This window comes from Canis lupus, chromosome 1 (assembly GCF_048164855.1).
Source record: "Canis lupus baileyi chromosome 1, mCanLup2.hap1, whole genome shotgun sequence".
Lineage (NCBI taxonomy): Eukaryota > Metazoa > Chordata > Mammalia > Carnivora > Canidae > Canis > Canis lupus.
The window spans coordinates 36760610-36780674 of NC_132838.1; the positions used below are offsets into that span (position 1 = coordinate 36760610).

Consider the following 20065-nt stretch of genomic DNA (forward strand, 5'->3'; position numbering starts at 1 on the left):
TATCTTGTTAAGAGTGACCTGAAATAAGGCTGATTTAACTCTTTCTAGGTAATATATGATTGATATAGTGATCTTATAAAGTTTTTTCTTTCTCATTTTGAATGCATTTTAGTTTATTTTTTATTTTTATTTTTTTGCATTTTTTTGGGTTTTTTTGCATTTTAGTTTAAAAGGGAGTATTGGTGCATTCTAAACCTTAGATTTAAGAATTCTTCTTAGTTTCAGGTAATTAATGTTGTAGTGATGTCATCATGGCTCTTCCCTATTAAATGAAGGGACACTTTTTAAAGAGTATTTTTGAGGTGCATGAGTGAAATAGAAACCTCATTATGTTAAATTACTGTTTTAATTCTGGTTTCACACTTGCCTCTGTCTTGGGTTAGAAGTTGCTTAAAAAGCTGTGGACATTCCAACAGATGGGGAAGGAGCAAAATGAAATGCCAAGAATTTAGCCGTCAACAAAATCTTGGGAGGTAGTTGTGTACTTTGGAATCTCATTGTCTTAAATCCAGAGCTACCAAGCTTCAGATTTCCTCCATCTCTAGCTCAGGGGCTAGGCTGGGAGTTTTAGGGTTCAAGGAGTTATTTTCATGACCCTGCATTCCATTTATGTAACCAGCAGCTTGTATCGCCCATCTCAGATATGTACAAATCCGTGCTTTTGAGCAGTGATGGTCAGTGTACAATTTTGGCCCTTCTAAAACTTAAATTTTTGATACTTTGGTTTTCAAAATACCCTTAGTCATTTTATATTTGTATCAGAATTTGCGAATATAAATAAGAATGAGAAATGGTTGCCCTAGGTTAGTACTTACAGTTTATTTACTTTGTGCATATGAAATAATGGCAGATATTTATTTTAGAAGTTTACTGGGATTTTAAAATGTTTTACATTGCTTCAAAAGAGATGAGGTCCCCTAAAGGAGAGAGAACATTAGAAATTATCCAATTCTTATATATATTAGAATATATATGACATATATATAATTCAGAACATATATGTAATATATAATATATTATTCAGAACATGTAATATATATATGTAATGTATATGTGTGTATTCTGCAAATGGATGGAGGTGGAGAAAAAATACTTGTTATTGTACATAGAAACTCATAAGTGTGTAAGCTGAGTGATTTTTTAATGTGCAGAGAGGTACTTTTCATGGGAGCTCTTGCACTTTCTTTGGAATTTCTTTCTTGTATGATTGATTTAAAGATGAGCAGACTTTGGGTATTTTTTTTTAAAGCATAGGAAATACTTGCCACAGGTAGACTGAGACAATATTGTCTTTCTGGGGAAGAAGAGGTATTGGAGGGTGGAGCAGAGCTCCCTGTCTCCCACACTTACCTGCACACAAGCTGTAGCTAGTATTGATCTTACTAATCTATTAACCCTTCCATATGGTGTGGCCACAGGGTGGAGATCCTGTGAGAATCTGCTGCCACCAGGAATTTCTAAAGTTCAGGCCTTCCCTCATTTACTGGGTTTCCTTCTGCTGAGCTGAATTCAGAAGATCTAGTAGGTCTTCCAAACAGTTGCTTTTAAACACCAATAGAATAGAACAAGGATTAATGCTGGCAACAGTTAAAAACATTACACTGATTCATGCCAGCATGTACTCTCCCTGGCCACTCATTCCTAAACTTGGAAGTGGTAGCTCTTTATGGGTTCATCTTGATAATAAAGCACTTGGTTTTATAGATCTTAGTAATAATAGCATTTACTGCATGCCTGCTTTGTACCAGACCCTGTCCAAACATTATCTTTGTTTTTCAGAACAACCAGGCGAGCTGGTTGTTATTATTCCTATTTCATAGATGAGCTGCTGAGCCTCAAAGAAGAGAAATTAGTTTCTCAAGACCTTGTGACTGGTGAGGTGCTGACCTTGGTATTCACACTTTTGTCTTTCTTTCCATGGGTCCCACTGCTTCTCTTAGAAGTTAGTGTGGCCAGGATTACGTGAAGGATTTTTAGTAGAAAACAAATTGTCAGATTCTTGTCTCTTTCTTTTGTTACTGTTGGGATGATCAATTGAACTTCATGGCTTATCTGTGTCTGTTGCTTTCCTCTTTCTTTTTTCTCGTGTTGAAGTATGAGAGAAGGAACAGGTGTGTGCGAATTGTGTGTGCTCCCCTGGGTCTGTATCTGGCAGAGGGAGGAAAGGAAGGGGGTTGATACCATTCCTCACATGCCAATGATGGATTGTTGAGGCTCCTCACTTCAGTCAAATCAGATTGTGATAAAAAACCTCTGTAGAGTGTAATGCTTCCCTACAAATTTCAAAAATCCTTGGCCCAGAAGACCATCAGCTTTTTAATTCACAACTAAGAGTTAATGAATTGCCAAGGTACACAGCAGCAACACTGCTTTGAGTTCTTAAGTAGTTTAGAATGGAGAGTAACCATGCAGGATGTGCCAGGTTAAATGGACAGTTTAAAAAAAAAGTCCTCCATGAACTCTATAGATACATTTGTACTTTCTCTCATTTTGTACTTTTATCTTTTTGTATCCCACTGCCCCCTGCCCTGGGTGTGTCTTACTGAGTAGTCCAATGTGGTGAGATCTTAGGACGAGGAGCAAACACAAAGAGAGAGATGTCGCCAATGAAAATAATACATTAGAGGAAGAGTGCATGAGCCTGTGAGAACAGTGACAGGCTAAAGAACAGAGGGAAAGGCTTGCCGTAAGCACACAATGAGACTGAAAGGGTTTTTGAAGCTGTATTTGGAAGCATTTTCAGAGTGCACAGTTGTCAACAGGGGAGGCTAAAAGGCCAAACAAGTGCATTTTGCTCCCCGTCTTCATTAGAAGAGAGCCCTGTAAATTGGGAAGTATCAGATGATCATTATTGATGGAGTATAAGTGCCTCGATTAGGAGTTAGATAGGAAGACCACCCCAGGGCCTACAGATGCCTAAATCTACATCCCAAGTAAGGTGGGAATTTTACTTTCCGTCTCCTGGCCACATTCTTCTCTTATGAGAAGTTACCAGAAAAATGAAGATGGATGAATGTCCTGATTTGTGGGGAACATTATTTTCTAGAAGTTTAAGATCTGAAGTAAGCTTGATGCCAGTTCCTGGCAGAGCTATAGGTAAATGACAAGCCAGAGATCTTATGTGTGCTTAGGAAAGAAAGTGACAGTTGCTAGGAATCATCATGGACACCACTGAAAAGCCTTGCCCAGACTTCTTTCCTTTAATTACTGTGTTCATGTATTTATTTTTTGGAAGAGGGATACTACATTATTAGATACACAGATTCATAATCTCACATTTCACGTGTGCTCATTTGGTTCAAATAATGGGTCCCAAACTCATTTTTGGCAAGTCTTGACTTCTTTGGTAAAGTATTTGAGAAATCATTTCCAATCCTTTAAGAAGGAGGTGGCAAGCTGGTTAGATGTGTTATGTAGATTACCATATTTTGAAAACTAAGCCAAAGCTTTGCAATTAATGAGTGACACAAGTCGTCTTGGTAGAAATGCTCAGGTAGTCACTGTCATTGGCCCTGGTTTTCACCAGGAAAAAAACTAAAAACCCAACAACAACAAAAAAATCAGAAAAAGAACAGCCCACTGTCAGATTTGCAGATAAGAGGAAGCCAGGAGTAAGAGCTGGTTCAAAAGTGGTGAGACTAAAAATTTGAATCATTCTGTTGGCTTTTTATTATTATAACTACTATTGTTGACATAACAAGGGAAAACATAATATTTATAAATATCAAGTGTTGAATTTATTCCAGAAGTCATTTAAGTAATATGAGATAAGGGAAATGTAATTTTGAGGTAGTTATGGCAATTTTGGAATTCTGGCTAACCATAAATAATACTGTGACTAATATACCTATAAACAAAGGAAGAAACAAAAACAACCCTACAATAAGAAAAATAAAACTTAAACAGTTTTAGATGGCATTTTATGAGTGTAATAGCCATATGTGAAATAGGTTGTATTGTTACTATTTATTCCAGTGTTATAAGGAGAAGAATTATTGGTTCTGTGTGGTATGTTATAAGGACATTCAAAACATTGGTGTAGTTTCTTGAGCATGTTGATGAGTGTGATGAGTGCCATACCTGGATCTCATGCCTTAGAGACATCCTAGAAGGAATCCGGAATGCTTAGCCAATTGGAGACTAATGGAAGACAACAATGGTTGCTGAAGGTCATTTTTGAGCAGGATTGTAAATGTATCCCCATTCTTAGGGTTGAACAAGAAGCAAAGAATTGACAGGATATAAGGGAACAGATTCAGCTCCATTTAAGGGAAACTCACAAGTGAGACTGACCAGTAACAGAATGGGAGGCGTTGGGAAGAAATGACCATTGCTTTGCTCTAGTACTGGAGATCAAGTTGGATATACCTATTGGTGTTAGTGGCCCAGTTCCAATGTTACTGTCTCTCCTTCTCTCTGCAGTGTTATCTTTCTCACTTGTTTTTGAGCTGCAGCACCATACACAGTTAAGATTGTAGTGGGTGCCTAGTAAATATTGGAGGAAAGGATGAAGCTGAGTGGTAGACTATCCAGGGTTCTTAGGTAACAAGGTGTCCAGCAGCAAAACTAAGAGCAAGCAATCTATTGTATTTATTCCAGGATGCTATTAATTTATTCCTGCTTTGAGTAGCTAAGTTTTGGAGAAAGTCTGTTCTAACTTCTGTGAGAAGTTGTAGCTGGTTTGTAGCTGGTTACATCTAGAAAAGCATTTCCTGTAATTTGAATTTTTAATCATTGATATTGCTTGCGTTTAAGCAAAGTAGCTTGGTTCACTGTAGAGCATTTTGAAACTTTGAGAATCATCACCCGACTGTCATCTCTTGAGGATTTGAGTCAGTCATCAAGAAAATCAAATTTGGAAGATTTTTTATTTTCAAATTTGTAAGATTTTTAAAAAAGAAATACAATAAATGAAAATGATGCTATCAAGGTTGTGAAACGTTGCCTTTCTTTCAGTAGGTATAGATCTTGAGATGCAGTAGGTTGAGTGTCACTGAGTAATTTCCCCCTCTCTTATTGTGTTCTACTTAGGCTGATTCAAAAGTCATTGAGAAGTGGATGGATGGTGTGAAAGACTTCATGAAAGAGCAGGCTGTCCAACGAGACGCTGAAGGGCTACAAAGTCAACTTGACCAGTGTTGTGTGAGTTCTGCTGATTTAGGGACGCTGCTGTAATAAATAACATTTCCTTCTTCTTCTTCTTCTTTGTTATTTGCTATTATTAAAATTGCAAGAATATGACATGACAATAAACCGAGATAAAATATCTCTCATCATAAGCCCTTTTTTTGGACTTTATAGTTATTAAAAGAATGACTGGTTATTCACATTTTCATTTTTGGCTAGGGTTATAGAATTTTGCATGGAGAGAACAAGAGCAATTTTAATTCATTAGGAGCTGCTATTTCATTTTCCAATGATAATTTTAATGTCATATTACCAATTGTATATTGCTCTTACTATGCCATACAGTGAGACTTAAAGAAAAACATATTTAATGAGTAAAATTGCTGATAATACTGCATGCAATTTATATTTGGTTAAATCATTAGGCTTCTCTAAATTAATTGGGAGTACTATTCCCTGCTGAGAGTCAACTATTTCCAATCTGATTTGGCAGATGGCTATATGAAGCACCCAGGTGAAATGAATTTCTCAGGGCACACTATTTCTTAAGTAGTTAAAGGTCCTGACTCCCAAGCATTCTGTTTTTATAATATTTTCAGGGATGCAAGCAGAGACAAATTAAAATTATGGTACCCACTTATATAGGAATGAACTCAACATGGGCTTGTTTTATATTTCAGGGCTTTGTTAATGAAATAGAAACAGTGGAATCATCTCTGAAAGACATGAAAGAAATAGAGACTAACCTTCGAAGCTATCCAGTTGCTGGAATCAAAACTTGGATGCAGACAAAACTAGTTGACTACCAAACCCAATTGGAGAAATTTAGCAAGGAGGTAAGTTTTTCAACTTTGCTATCTGTGGTTTTTAAGAGGCAGATTGTACCTTCTCTTCAGTGATTGAATTGATTTTATAGCCCATCCAGTTTGAAAAACAGTGGCCTAGAATAACTATAGCATGGATGCCAGGTTGGGGCAAAAAATGGATTTTTCTTTTAATTAAGGGAGGGTACTAATTGTCCAATTTGGCTCCTTGGGGCAAATGAGCTTGACATGTTCAACAAAGAACTAGAAAGGCAGTGAAGCTGGAATAGAATGAAGAGAGCAATTAGCAGGTGGGTAAGGTCTGAGGTCAGAATGTAGGTGGGATAAATTGTATATAGCCTTTGAAACAAAATTTTATTCACACAAAGCAGAGGGTTTTGAGCAAGGAATTGACATTATCATATGAGTAATTTGCTCTAGGAAAGCCAGAATGAAAACAGACTTATTTAAGAGGTTATTGCTGTCTTGGTCCTTTAGACTAGAGAGATAGTAGTGGAGGTGATGAGGAATGTTAGGTTTGGACTATTTTGAAAATAGAGATAGGAGTCTTGTAATGGATTGGACATGTGATCTTGGAAAGGGAATGAATAGTCCAGGACAGCTGAGGGTTTGCTCAGAGTTTCCACTTGAGTTGTACTATTTGCTGAAATGGTGGAGACTCAAGGAGGGGAAACTTTTGTGTGAGAGCAGGTGGAACAGTGATTTCCATACTGGAAGAGTTAAGTGAGATTATGAGGCCTGCAGATGGGGCTCTTCAGGACTGACTGCTGAAAAGAGGAAAGGGTAAGTCCAAAGATGTTGAGAAGTTAGAGTCAGCCAGTAGAGAAATGCCAGGAGGCTGTGAGACCCCAGGGCCAGGTGGAGAAAGCTCTCACTGGTGCCCATCTTGAGGATTGCTGAGGCCAGGGAGAACTGAAAGTCAGGCTTTAGATCTGACAAGATGGAGGCTTTAAATGACCTTGAGAAAAGTAGTTCCAGTGGCATGGGGGGAAGAAAGTCACATTGGAGAGTCTTGAGAAGAGAATGGGAAGTGAACACCTGGGGCAACAAGTATAATAACTTTGAGGAATTTCTCTATTCAAGGGAGCAGAGAAATGGGGTGGGTGTGGGGACCTGGGGACCCAAAGAGGTGTTTTTGTAATTTTTAGAAATAAGAGATATTACAGGTTATTTGTATGCCAAAGAGAAGGACCTCACTTAAAAGGAGAAAATAATGACGCAGAAGAGTTTGAGAGAAGATAGTTTCTAGAGGGAAGTCTGCCCTATGTGAGAGTGATGAGGTCCACTCTCTCAGTGAAAGAATTGCTGTTGGATAGTTTCTCCAAAGTAATGGAAAGAAGACAACTAAGTATAGTAGGAATGTGGTGTAGCTCTCTTCTGATTGCTCTGCTTCACTTAGTGAGGTTACACAAAGCTGACATGAGTGAGGAAAGGGGAGAATGGGAGGAGAGGGTGAAATACAGGAATGTTCCACAGACAGCCCTTAGATGGTCTACATCTCTTCGTGCAATATTTTTTGGTTAATGTTTATGTAGGAAGAATTTATATTTGCATTCTTGAATATTTTGTTTTCATTGTTTTCCTCCAAATTTCATATTTTGAATATGTTCAAACTTAAAAGAAGTTTGAAATAATGGTAGAGGGAGCAGCCATATACCCATTTTAGTTTGCCAGTTGTTAATGTTATACCACATTTGCTTTCTCTCTCTCCTTCACTCTCTTCACACACACATACAAACGCGCGCACGCACTCGCGTTTTTCCTAGATGTACTTTTGACAGGAATTTGAAACTATCATTATGCTTCATCCCTAAATACTTTATCATGAATATTAAATACTAAGTACTTATGTCATGAATAAAGACAGTCTTCTGTCTACTACAATACCATTGCCACATTTAAGAAAATAATTTTATAATATCGTCTATTCTGGCCAAATTCTGATTTCTCTAAGTGTGCTATAATCTGATGGTTTGTGCATGAGTTTATTGATATTTTGGGGAAAGTAAATAAGGAAAATGGTTTGGGAGTATCAGCAAGGAGCAAAGAAAGTGACAGATAGGTAGGTACATACATACATAAAAACATGGATATTTAAGGCAGCCTGGGTGGCTCAGCTGTTTAGCGCCACCTTCAGCCCAGGGTGTGATCCTGGAGACCCCGGATTGAGTCCCACGTGGGACTCCCTGCATGGGTCCTGCTTCTCCCTCTGCCTGTGTCTCTGCCTCTCTTTCTCTCTCTGTGTCTCTCATGAATAAATAAATCTTAAAAAAAAAGACATGGATATTTAGATCTATGTATCTATCTACATATATACATACATACAGATATGACAACATAGACATAATTATGAATTACCATTAATTCATTGTATGAGAGTAAATATATGGGAAAATTTTAAGTGTCCTCAGCAAGAAGGAAACCATGTGTTGTGTGAGCAATTATCTAAAAGCAGTTCCAGCTGTTGTGTTCCGTTGAGGAATATAAAGGTTGAAGAAGTTTTGGACAAATATAATGCTGCCAAATTTTTATTTTGCTAAGAAAGGATAGACATATAAAGTCAATCACCAAATAAGACAATCTAATCTCATATGTCATATCCATGATATCATGAAACATGGAACATTTTAATGTGAAAAAATATGAGGTATATAATCTCAGGATAATTAATTATGGTTTTTGAGTCCCCCCCCCCCCCCGCTTTTTTTGAGTTCATTACAGTGTCTTTATTTGTTTCTGGATCTATGAGAATTATATAATTGACTAGTGTCCAGAAACTACTAGTGAAGAGAGTATTCTGGAGGCGGAACCCAAGGGATCTGTATTTATATATATATTTAAGAACAGCCACTCCACTTAAAGTGCTGATGAGCAGGACTTGGGAACCACGGCTGCAGAGACTGCTGGCAGGAGGCTTCTGGGGCACCGTGCAGCTTCTTTTTGGTCTCTTTCTATTTTTATGTCTGTGATCCTGTTTGGAGAGTGGGAACAAGAAAGCCTCTAAGGATTCTCCCTTTCTCTCAGGAGAGCCGTCCTATTCCTGTGCTGGCTTTTGGTTACTATCAGCTTTGCAGCCAAGCAAGCCCTGGCATGGTGACCACAACTCTGAGACTCAATTTGAGTGGGAGGAATAGTGAATAATGAAGCCAGCACTGGGTGATCTCTGTGGGATGGTATCTACTCTCACAGTAGAAGTCCATTTGTGGTTGGAGGGAAAATCAGACAAAACCTTTTTCTAATGTAACTTTTTTGCATCTGTGTGCAGTACAGAAGTATAGTAGATTATAAAAACCAAAATTTTGTACAGCAGTGTTTTATGGGAGAAAATGGGCATTTCAGTTGCTTCCAGGTTTTTTTTTTTTACTATAAACAATGTTAAAGTAAATTTCCTTAAAATATCTGCTTTTTTTTTGCTATAGATTAGATTCCTTCCTTTGAGATTACTCTATCAAAAGTTATGCATTTAAAAATTATAGTAGATATTTCCAGATTAGATAAATATCTGAAATGTGGTACAGAATCCCAGTTATAATTATTGTTTTCATTGTTGCTTATATTCCACATCATCAGCACAAAATGTATAAAGGATTTTATCTGAAACAAGACTCTTAAACAAGACTCTTTGTGGAAAGTTATCACCATGTCCTTAGATATTAGAAACTAGAACTTGACATTTCATGTTTTAGCATTTGCCTATTCGAGTGAATGGCTTTTCCTTTCCAGATTGCTATTCAAAAAAATAGGTTGTCTGAAAGTCAGGAAAAAGCAGTGAACCTGAAGAAAGACTTGGCAGAGATGCAGGAGTGGATGACCCAGGCAGAGGAGGAATATCTGGAGAGGGATTTTGAGTACAAGTCACCAGAAGAACTAGAGAGCGCAGTAGAAGAAATGAAGGTGAGTCTGGGCCAGTGTCAATAGGCTTTATAGCTCCCTTTCTCCCTTAAATATGAATGAATGAATGAATGAGTGAGTGATTGAACCAATCTATCTTCTGTAAAGCACAATATGTACATATAATCTTTCGTAGTTGGATTTCAAATTGGAAAAAATATGGAAAGATAGGTATTATGATCATAGGAGGAAAAGGAAGCTGAGACTCCACTTGTTCAGTTTGGCCCATGACTTGAATCTATGAAGGCCCCTGAGACCATCTCTTCCATTCGAACCTCAGAGAGCCATAGAGAATGACTCAAAAATTTAGTTTTATCATTTATATTCAGTGTTTTGCAACCATCAGCGCTGTTTCCAGAATTTTTAAAGAAGAGTTGTCTTTTGTTAGGAACAAGGGCAACATCCCAGTTCAGTTATGATTTGTCTTCATTTAATCAAATGTATTCTTCTGTTAATTCATGGGAAACCCATGAATATCAAAATTTTTTTAGAGCAGGTAAGAGTAGCAGTAGGTACATTGTCAAGGGATTTAATAGGAATTGGATCCACAGGATGGATTTCCTATAAACTTATATCCTTGTGTCAGTAGTCTTGAATGCTTTCTTTTTTTGTATAGTGAAAGAACTGGGCATCATTCCCAAATTTCTGACATTGCTTCAAGTGTCCTTCAGTGTTCATGCCAAAGGAGATAGTGTTTTAAAGGCTCTTTCTTAAAAAAATAAGATTAAGCCACACATTGACTGTTTTTTTTTTTTACATTGACTGTTTTATGTTGAATTTAACTTGCCTAAAAGTATAATTAAAGCAAAAATCTCTGTGTAGCAATTTAACAAAAGGATTATTATTTCATCAATGCATTATTGAATATGAATCAAGTAAATATGATTAGGGGACTTTTACTGTACTTGTATGTAGTGTTTTCACTGAAACATCTTTTTTTAGGGTTGTTTTTTGAAAAGCTTTTAAAATATTCAATATGAGGTATTTTAAAGGTAGCCTACCATGTTAAAAACCATCTTATTTAATTTATTCTTTTCCCTTATATTATTGACATTGTAGTTTTGTGGTTTCTTAAAGTCACTAGGGATGAGAGCTTGGAGAAATAAGTTTAAAAACCTTGATTGGGCAACATTCTATTTATTTGTTTTTATTCTTCCAAACCATTATGATTTTAAAAACCACTCTACTTAATTACTATACCACAACCAGGGGAAATTTAAAACCATTAAGTAGTGAAGAAAGCTGAAAGTAAAAGGGAAAAACGGTTTTGGACTGATTTTCCTGAAAATGAGACTTCATGCCTAGCACAGAGGGAGAGTCAAGAAAGAGGCTATTTCTAGATTAGATTTTCCTAGTATAACTTCATCATCTTAGAAATGCTATTAGTTATCAGAACCATAGCTACACCCATGTTCCAGGAGAAAAAAGATATGTTTAAATTACTTAAATTACTTTTAAATGACACCTCTACTCCATCTCAGTTTTTGTGAGAATTTATTAAAGTTTAATATGCTTAGACCTCTCCTGTTTAATTAAAATTACCTCACTTATATTCTTATCATGAGCCTAGATTTTGAAAATACTTCATGTCCGTTACGGAGGGGTGACTTAGGTGTTCACATTGCTTGTTATTAAATGTAAACGTTATGGTTAGCATTCTTATTTGAAAGGTACTCTCTGTAGTGATTATCTAAACACTGTCCCATTTCGGTAGTTAGAATCTTGTTGGCATTTTAATTTTGGTTTAATTATCTTTTTAAAAAAAGAAAGACATTGGTTACTGAGAAAGGGAGACAGTTTTCAAGTTCATCCTTTCTTGGAACAGAGGGCAAAAGAGGACGTGTTGCAGAAGGAGGTGAGAGTGAAGATTCTCAAAGACAACATCATGTTACTAGCTGCAAAAGCGCCCTCTGGTGGCCAGGAATTGACGTCTGAGCTGAATGTTGTGCTGGAGAATTACCAACTTCTGTGTAACAGAATTCGAGGAAAGTGCCACACGCTAGAGGTATGTTATTTTATTAGTGACATATTTCTGAGACCCAACTCTGTAAAGTATTGATCATTTCCATATCTTGGAAAAAACTCGATTTTTCTTTTCTGGGATGAGATCATAAGGGAAAAGTCGTTCTTGGATAACAGGTGTATAAAAAGAAACTGGGATAAAAAAATTGGAAACCAAGATCCGCCTTCAATTAGTAGAAGGTTCTTGGGACAGCTGTTTTGTATCTTTAGAATTTACTTTTTTTATATGCGACGTCAAGATTTTCATATTTCAGATGATCTGTAGGATCCGTTCCAATTCTAAAATACTAGAACAATGTAATGTGAGCCTCTCCTTCGTTTTGTTTTGCCTGGTTAGTACATGGAGGTGAATTGAGGTTCTTTTATTATGATTGGTGTCTGAAGTTAGAGAATCACCTGACAGAAGAAAGAACAACTTGCATGTGTTGGTATTTTCCTGGACCATTTTCTCTCTCCTAGGCTGTTGGTTGAAGATGTAGATGTGATTCTAGGAGTTTTTTTTTTTTTTTAATTAAATTTTTACTTGCTTGTTTTGACATTGTTGTGACTTTTGTTGCATCCTACTGAAAAGATTTAAGAAGCATTTCAGTTTATAAACAATATAATTGAAATTCAGTTCAGCCTAAAATGAATGTATTGTGGTAAATCCTAAAATAGTAAACAATCACAGCTGTGATATTTAAATTCATTCAATACTTGCTTGTTCTGAATCTATTTTGTGCTAAGATAAGTATGTATAATTCAGACTGGTTAATGAGAAAGCTGTAAGTCAAAAAAACCTCATTCCTTAATGTTAACATACGGCTGATCTTTGAACAATATGGGTGGGAAGGCGGGTAGGAGCACTGACCACACCTAATGTCTAATGTCACCCAGTCGAAAATCTGTTTATAACTTTTGACTCCCCTAAAACTTAACTACTAACAGCCTACTGTTGACCAGAAGCTTATTGATAACATCAGTGGTCGATTAACACGCATGTTTCTTGTATCATACTGTATTATTACAATAGTAATAATGTAAGGTAAGAAAATGTTAAGAAGATTATAAGAAAGAGAAAATACACTTCTAGTACTGTACTGTAAAAAAAATCCATGTATAGATGTATCCACACAGTTCAAACCTGTGTTGTTGTTCAAAAGTTAGCTGTATTGTCTAACATAAAATACCTGAGGTTACTCAATTGAGAATTTAAAATTTAAAATTCTGTAAACATAATATGTAATATTATGTATGCCTAATCTTGAGACCTAGTGAATGATCTTAGACTTGAATTTTACTGTAGTTTTTTTACCCATATTTTTGTTTTCCTATGTATCTATAGCCAAAATAATGACTCATAATATGTGTAAATAATGAACAAAGTCCCCAAGTTGCCATAAGCTAATAAAAGACCAGTATGTATTCTGTGTCATTTCTTCAAGTTGTGTTTGTGACCCAGAGGTGAAAATTTGAGGATGAGAAATAAAATATGCATGTTGAAAATTTGGAATTGCTTTGAGAATTACCTTGGAATTAATTTGGCAGAATTACTTTGAGAGAAAAGGAAAAATGCCAATAAAAAATGATAAGAGAGAAGAGAGATGAAGCTTTGATATCTTTAAAGGGGGAAATGAAAAGATGAAAAAAGAAGTTTAAAAACTGAAATGCTCTTAAATGATGTCCAAGATGACTAAGGAATCTTGGGCAGAAATAGCCCAAATTCCTAAATTAGAGTAAGAATGCTTTTTTTTTTTTTTTTTTGGCAGTGTCCAACTTTATTTATTACCTTGATTATTTTTGGATTCCTTAAAAATGTTTTTTTACATCATGAAATATTTCAAACTTCTAGGAAAGTACAGATAGCACTACTATCACCTACATAGTCTGTATAACCTACGTATCATCTGTGTAAGTATCCTTCAGATACAGCTTAACATCTTGCCCTATTTTTCCAGATCTTGTTTTCAAAATAAAACAAATTAGCATTACAGGCTGTTTCCTCCTTTTCCATCTCATACCATCTTTCTCAGTCCCTTTCTCGAAGTAATCATTATCCAAGAGTTGGTATATATTCTTCCCATCCATGTTTTTATATACTTAATATATGCACTTATATTTCAGTTTATCAATTGTAATACCAATTGCTAATACGCAAACCTCACCGAAACATACATAGTGGCTTACAAAAATAGCCGTTTATTATTTCTTATGATGCTGTGGGCTGATTTGGCTCAGCTGAGTGACTCTTTTGCTCCATATGGTATAGGACAGCTCACACAGGTAGCTGCATTCTTTTTTTTTTAATTAATTAATTTATTTATGATAGAGAGAGAGAGAGGCAGAGACATAGGCAGAGGGAGAAGCAGGCTCCATGCACCGGGAGCCCGACGTAGGATTCAATCCCGGGTCTCCAGGATCGTGCCCTGGGCCAAAGGCAGGCGCCAAACCACTGCACCACCCAGGGATCCCCAGGTAGCTGCATTTGTCTGGGCGTTCAGCTGGGGCATTCACGATGGCCTCTCCTGCCGCAGGTCTTTGTCCATACAGGCTCTCTGTTTTATGGCTTCTCTGCAGCAGGGCAGCTGGATTTTAGGAGGGAAAGAGCAGAGGCTGCCAGCCCCCTTAGAGGCTAGGTCTACAGTTTGGTAGAGCATCACCTCTGTAGTATTCTTTTGTTCTAAGCAGGTTGCAAGGCCAGCCCACATCCTAGGGGAGGAGAAAACAATTTTGCCACTTAATGGGAGTAATGGCAAAAATGTGTTGTGGTTATTATTGGTCTGCCATATTTTGCTCTCTGACCATAAATCAGTTACGTTGTTCCCTCATGCAAAATGCACTTAGGCTCTCCCAGGCACGCCCAAGGTCATATCCAGTACAGCATCAAGCTCAAAATCCAGTGTATTGTGATCTGCATCAAGTTCAGATGCAAGTAGCTTCTTGAAGCAGTTTCTTCAGATGCAGGTGTGTGGGAGAAGTGCCTCTGGATCTGGTGACCCTGACATAAAAAAGATAGGTTAGCTGCACCTTATAGACCCAACATACCGTAGCGGGATGGGCACAAGAAAACCTCAGTGGACACTTCCATTCAAAAAAGCTGGCAGAATAGAAGGCAAATAACAATCACTGGTAATGGTGACTCTGAAATCTAATAATAGTAATTCTGGAATCCAGCTAGGTGCATGTGTGGGGTCAGTGTCCTACTCCAGAGGTAGGGCTGTTAGTGTGATTAGGGACCAGTTTGTTTCTTGGGAGTGCCTCTCTGGAAACCATCCTTTTTTTCTCTGTAGGAAATAAGGTTCTGCTGGCAGCTGAGTAGATCTTGGTCTGCTTTCTGTCTGTAGAAACTTGGAGGACTAGACACCTCTTTTCCCCTGTTAAGTCTTAGCTGGATTGGCAGGTTATAGCAATGATTAAATACACTTCATGGCCTGTTTCTGTATGACTTGTGAACTAAAAGTGGTTTGTATATTTTTTAAAAAGGTGGTTCAAACACCAAAACACATACACAATAAACAAAAAAGAATCTGGGACAGAGGCTGAACATGGCCTCTGAAACCTAAAAGATTTACTGTCTCGCCTTTTATAGAAAAATTTGCTGCCCCCTGACCTGGTAAACACACTCCCTATGAAGTCCTGGAATATGCCTTCTCTTAGTAAATGGATCTGAAAAAGGCTCTGTGCTGAACTCTTTCTCCTAAATTTATCAATCATATAAGCTCATCCTGTATGGGAAGGGGCAGCCTCTCTCATAATTTTGCTTCTAGAAAGTGCAGTATAAATTTATCCCTCTTCCCACAGAACTCCTCTTAGGAATAGGAGATAAATGATTGGGACTAATAGAGTGAGCGTGGTCTAACTCCATTTGGTTGATTGTGATTCTCTTCATATATAGACACATTCATAGGAATTTAGGAAAAAATTGGAGAGAGTATACAGCAAATTGATATATTGGTAAGCTCTCAGTTGGAATAGGGTAGACGCCAGGGAATTCTAATTTCCTATATAATTATTAAAAAGTGTTGCAGTATTGAGTACATTTTATGTTTCTATTAAAAAAAACTAATAGTTTTCCCTCTTGTTTTTTTTCTACTAAATATATAGTTTTGTTTTCAGCATTTCAACAGATCCTTGGAGTTTAGTGTACAGAGAGGGGCAACTTGTTTTTCTTTGTCCCCTGATCCCCCACCAACTGGTCTAATTTGATTTGTTGAAGATTCTTACTTTTGTCACTTAAAAAAAAAAGGATTTTATTTATTTATTTGTGTGAGGGAGACAGAAAGCGCAACAGAGAGCACAAGTCAGGAGGAGAGGGAGAAGCAGACTCCTGCTGAGGAGAAGAGCCCGCGTGGGGCTGGATCCCAGGATCCTGGAATCATGACCTGAGCTGAAGGCAGACACTTAATTGTCTGAGCCACCCAGGCACCCCTTGTTTTTTCCACTTATTTGAAATTCCACCATCATCAGTTTGTAAAATTTCAAATATACTTTGAATGAAATTGTTATTGATTAGGGAGACTGTGTAGTACTGGAGCTGCATTGCATCTGAAATGACTTCTTATATAATAGAGCTTTCTTCTTCTCACTTTAGGAAGTATGGTCTTGCTGGATTGAACTGCTTCACTATTTGGATCTTGAGACCACCTGGCTCAACACTTTGGAGGAGCGAATGAAGAGCACTGAGGCCCTGCCTGAGAAGGCAGATGCTGTCAATGAAGCCCTGGAGGTGGGCATCTGTGTTGCGGGTGGCGATTCTTTTCATTGCAGTGAGGCCAAATGAGTAATTCAATGAGGAACACGGTGCTTGATGTTGACAAACGCATTTGCTTTCTCCATAGTTTTCAGCGTAACTTCCGTTGCCTGAAGTATTTATACAGTCATGTATGTTTAGATTATTGGTGACCCACTAATAATCTAAATAATCAGCCTTGTGGGTTGGGTTAGCTGTTTGATAATTAGTACATTTTAGACATTAGTACACTTAGTGAGGCACTCTAGTGGTTTTCCAACTTGTTTTTACCATTCCCCAGATAAAACTCTGCCTTCTGTTATTTAGTTTAATTGCTCTCTTGTTTCTTCATAAAGTTATTTTTGCTTGTTCATGGCAACTGCTGTGTTTACAATAGCTCTTGCTCTGTTATCTTTCGATGTGAAGAGATGGGGACAGGTTAGAGTGGTTAGTATTTGACGCCCAGGATTCTGTCCTAGGAGCTTGTGTCCAGGTCTGGGCTTGAGCTCCACGAGGCTAAGAAATGGACCTGCTATCTCATTGTTTCCAAGTTACCAGCACAGCATGTGGCACACGATTAACTTAATACTTGTTTCTTAAATGGATTAAAATGTGAAGAGAGTAGATTTGCTTAAAATAAAAGAGGAGGAAGAGGGTACATTTGCTTTTAAAATGGAAAGGACACAGTGTGGTGACTGAGTGGATCACTGGACTGAAGGTCAGAAACGAGTCCAATGTGATAACTGAAGTCTAAGAGCCAGACACTAAGAGAAAAGATGTCGCTTCTAAAGTAAGATAGAGAAGTTGAGAGAATACGTAAAAGTATGAAACGCTTACTTTAAAACGTATTTTTCTAATATGAGAACTAAAATATGTGCTTTCTAGAAATATGAAAAATAGAAGTAAAAAGCAAGTAAAGCACTTTTAAACATTTTGGTATATTTTTTCATTATTATTATTATTATTATTATTATTATTATTATTATTTTCTATCCATACTGGAAGGCAGTACATTATAGTAATGGAAAAAAGCCTTTAGAGTCATAAAGTTGGAATTGTAGATCTTCTTTTTACTGTGTATTTTTGTATTTATTCTCTGTGAGCTTCAGTTTTCCCATCTGTAATATGGAAATAGTATTTATCCCATCTAGCTAATTAGATTTATGAATATAAAAAGTGTATATATAAAACAGTGCCTAACATTCTGTGTATGTTGTAGAAAAATGAGTACCTGTGTTTAGTGATATAGTCAATAAAAATTTGAGATAATTTTGCTTGTATGTGTTTTTGCTGTGCATCAAACCATAAATTTCTCTATAATATATATATTATATATAATATATAATATAATTAATAATTACTAAAGTTATTTTTATGAAATTCTAGTAACATGTATCATCTTCATTCATAATGAGTTTTCGATTTTAGGTATTTATTAATACCATGATGGATATTTTTGTAAATTAATCATCTACCTCATTTCTGATCCTGTTCTTTAGGTAGATTTCTAGAGAATGGAATTACTTATTTAAAAAAAGTAGACATTTTTAGGATCCTTGATACAGTTTGCCTCAGTAAATGCATATTTTTCCCCTTTCCTTGTCTAGTCTCTGGAATCTGTTTTGCGACATCCAGCAGATAATCGCACCCAGATTCGAGAACTTGGCCAGACTCTGATTGATGGGGGGATTCTTGATGATATAATCAGCGAGAAACTGGAGGCTTTTAATAATCGATACGAAGAACTGAGTCACCTGGTAAGAATTGGGGGATACCAGGGGTGTTGATAGGTCTCACGTTATAGAGCTGACCTCAAGAACTTTTACCGAGGGGACGAGTTGGGGTGTTGAGGACATTGAAATACTGGGGGGGAGGGGGGAGAGTAAACTTAACACTTACAGAGCAAGCAGAAGTTTGATGATTAAAAAACTCTATCTTTGAGATTGTTTCTACTTAAGAACTATGTAATTTCCTTTAAGGATATTGTAGCTGTATATAAGAATAATAACTCATATTATCCTAGTAAATATTAGGGCCACCTGAATTTCATATAAGTTGCTGTTATAAAATGTCATTGTCTCTTAGACACACATCCAGAATGTATCACAACATGCACGTTCATATCAGTAAGTATAGAACAGAGATTTTTCTTCATAGGAGGGTTGGATGGATATTACATGTTTTCAAACACATATTAAATAATGATTGATGTTTAAGTCATGAATAGTATCAAACTTACCCCAAAAGTGCAGCACATAGTGGTTCAATACATATGCCAATCTGTAGAATTTGAAACTGTGGGGAAAAAAAGAGATTTAAATGTTCACTCTACTGATGGGCAATTATGTTATATTTTATATAGTTATTGATAGGCTTATTGTGGACTCCTAAAAATGTCTAAATTGGTAATAAATGACATTTTTATTGTCTCTGTTTAATGTTATATGGGAAAACTTTACTGTTTCCTTTTTTTATTGAGATATAACTGAAATACAACATTTTATTACTTTGAGGTATACAACATAATGATTTGATATTTGTACACATTGTGAAATGATCACCACAGTAGGTTTAGCTAATATCCCTCACCATACATAGTCACAATTTTTTTTTCTTGTAATGAGGACTTTTAAGATCTACTCTCTTAGTACTATCAATTTGTTCTTGTATCTGTGAGCTTGGTTTTCTTTTTGTTTGTTTTAGATTCCACATATAAATGAGATGATATGCTGTTTGCTCTTCTCTGACTCATTTCTCTTAGCATAACGCCCTCAAGGGCATTCTTATATTTTGTCATTGTATATACAAAGAAGTAAAAATTAGTAATTCATTGTAAGGTAAATAAGAGACTAGAAGAATCTTGTCACTGTTATCTTTGCTAGTTATTATTTATTTACAGTGTAGGCCAAATATACTGCTTTTACATTCTGTTTCTTTCTTGGTGACCAGAATATATGGGTTTTCTTATATTCAGCTCTTTATATTTGTGCTGAGCAGCTAATGATTTGATTTTTCCCCTGTGTAGGCAGAGAGCAAGCAGATTTCTTTGGAAAAGCAACTCCAGGTCCTACGGGAAACCGACCACATGCTTCAAGTCTTGCAGGAGAGCTTAGGGGAGCTGGACAAGCAGCTTACAACGTACTTGACTGATAGAATAGATGCCTTCCAAGTTCCACAGGAAGCTCAGGTACTGCCATGGATTTTGAGGGCTTTTGAGTTGTAAAAAGAGCATATTTAATTGCTTCCTTACCCACAAGATAACTGGCCCCTCTTGCCATTCCAAACGGAGTCATTGAGAGAAAGATTGACCTCATTTGTGGAGCAGCATATGGGTTTTGGAGTTCTTTTGCTTTCTCTGTGAGACCTGACAAATGTTAAAATAGTATTTATGAAGTTGGGAAATTTCCTTCTTTATAAATAAGCAGTGAGCATTAGAAATGACAAACGCAAAGATCTTAATTTTATGTTCACATAGTAGTCCTGCAATACAGGT

General features: G+C 36.7%; 1 protein-coding gene across 10 annotated transcripts in view; it reads left to right on the forward strand.

Moving 5' to 3' along the window:
* Nucleotides 1-20065, forward strand: part of UTRN (utrophin) — a 497949-nt gene that overhangs the window by 165443 nt on the left and 312441 nt on the right. For all 10 annotated transcript variants that reach the window (XM_072826596.1, XM_072826601.1, XM_072826576.1 and 7 more), the window contains 7 exons: nucleotides 5032-5142; nucleotides 5808-5963; nucleotides 9675-9845; nucleotides 11668-11847; nucleotides 16435-16569; nucleotides 18180-18329; nucleotides 19598-19759. In XM_072826596.1, the coding sequence (XP_072682697.1) occupies nucleotides 5032-5142; nucleotides 5808-5963; nucleotides 9675-9845; nucleotides 11668-11847; nucleotides 16435-16569; nucleotides 18180-18329; nucleotides 19598-19759 (1065 nt within the window). The remainder of the gene's footprint in view (nucleotides 1-5031; nucleotides 5143-5807; nucleotides 5964-9674; nucleotides 9846-11667; nucleotides 11848-16434; nucleotides 16570-18179; nucleotides 18330-19597; nucleotides 19760-20065) is intronic.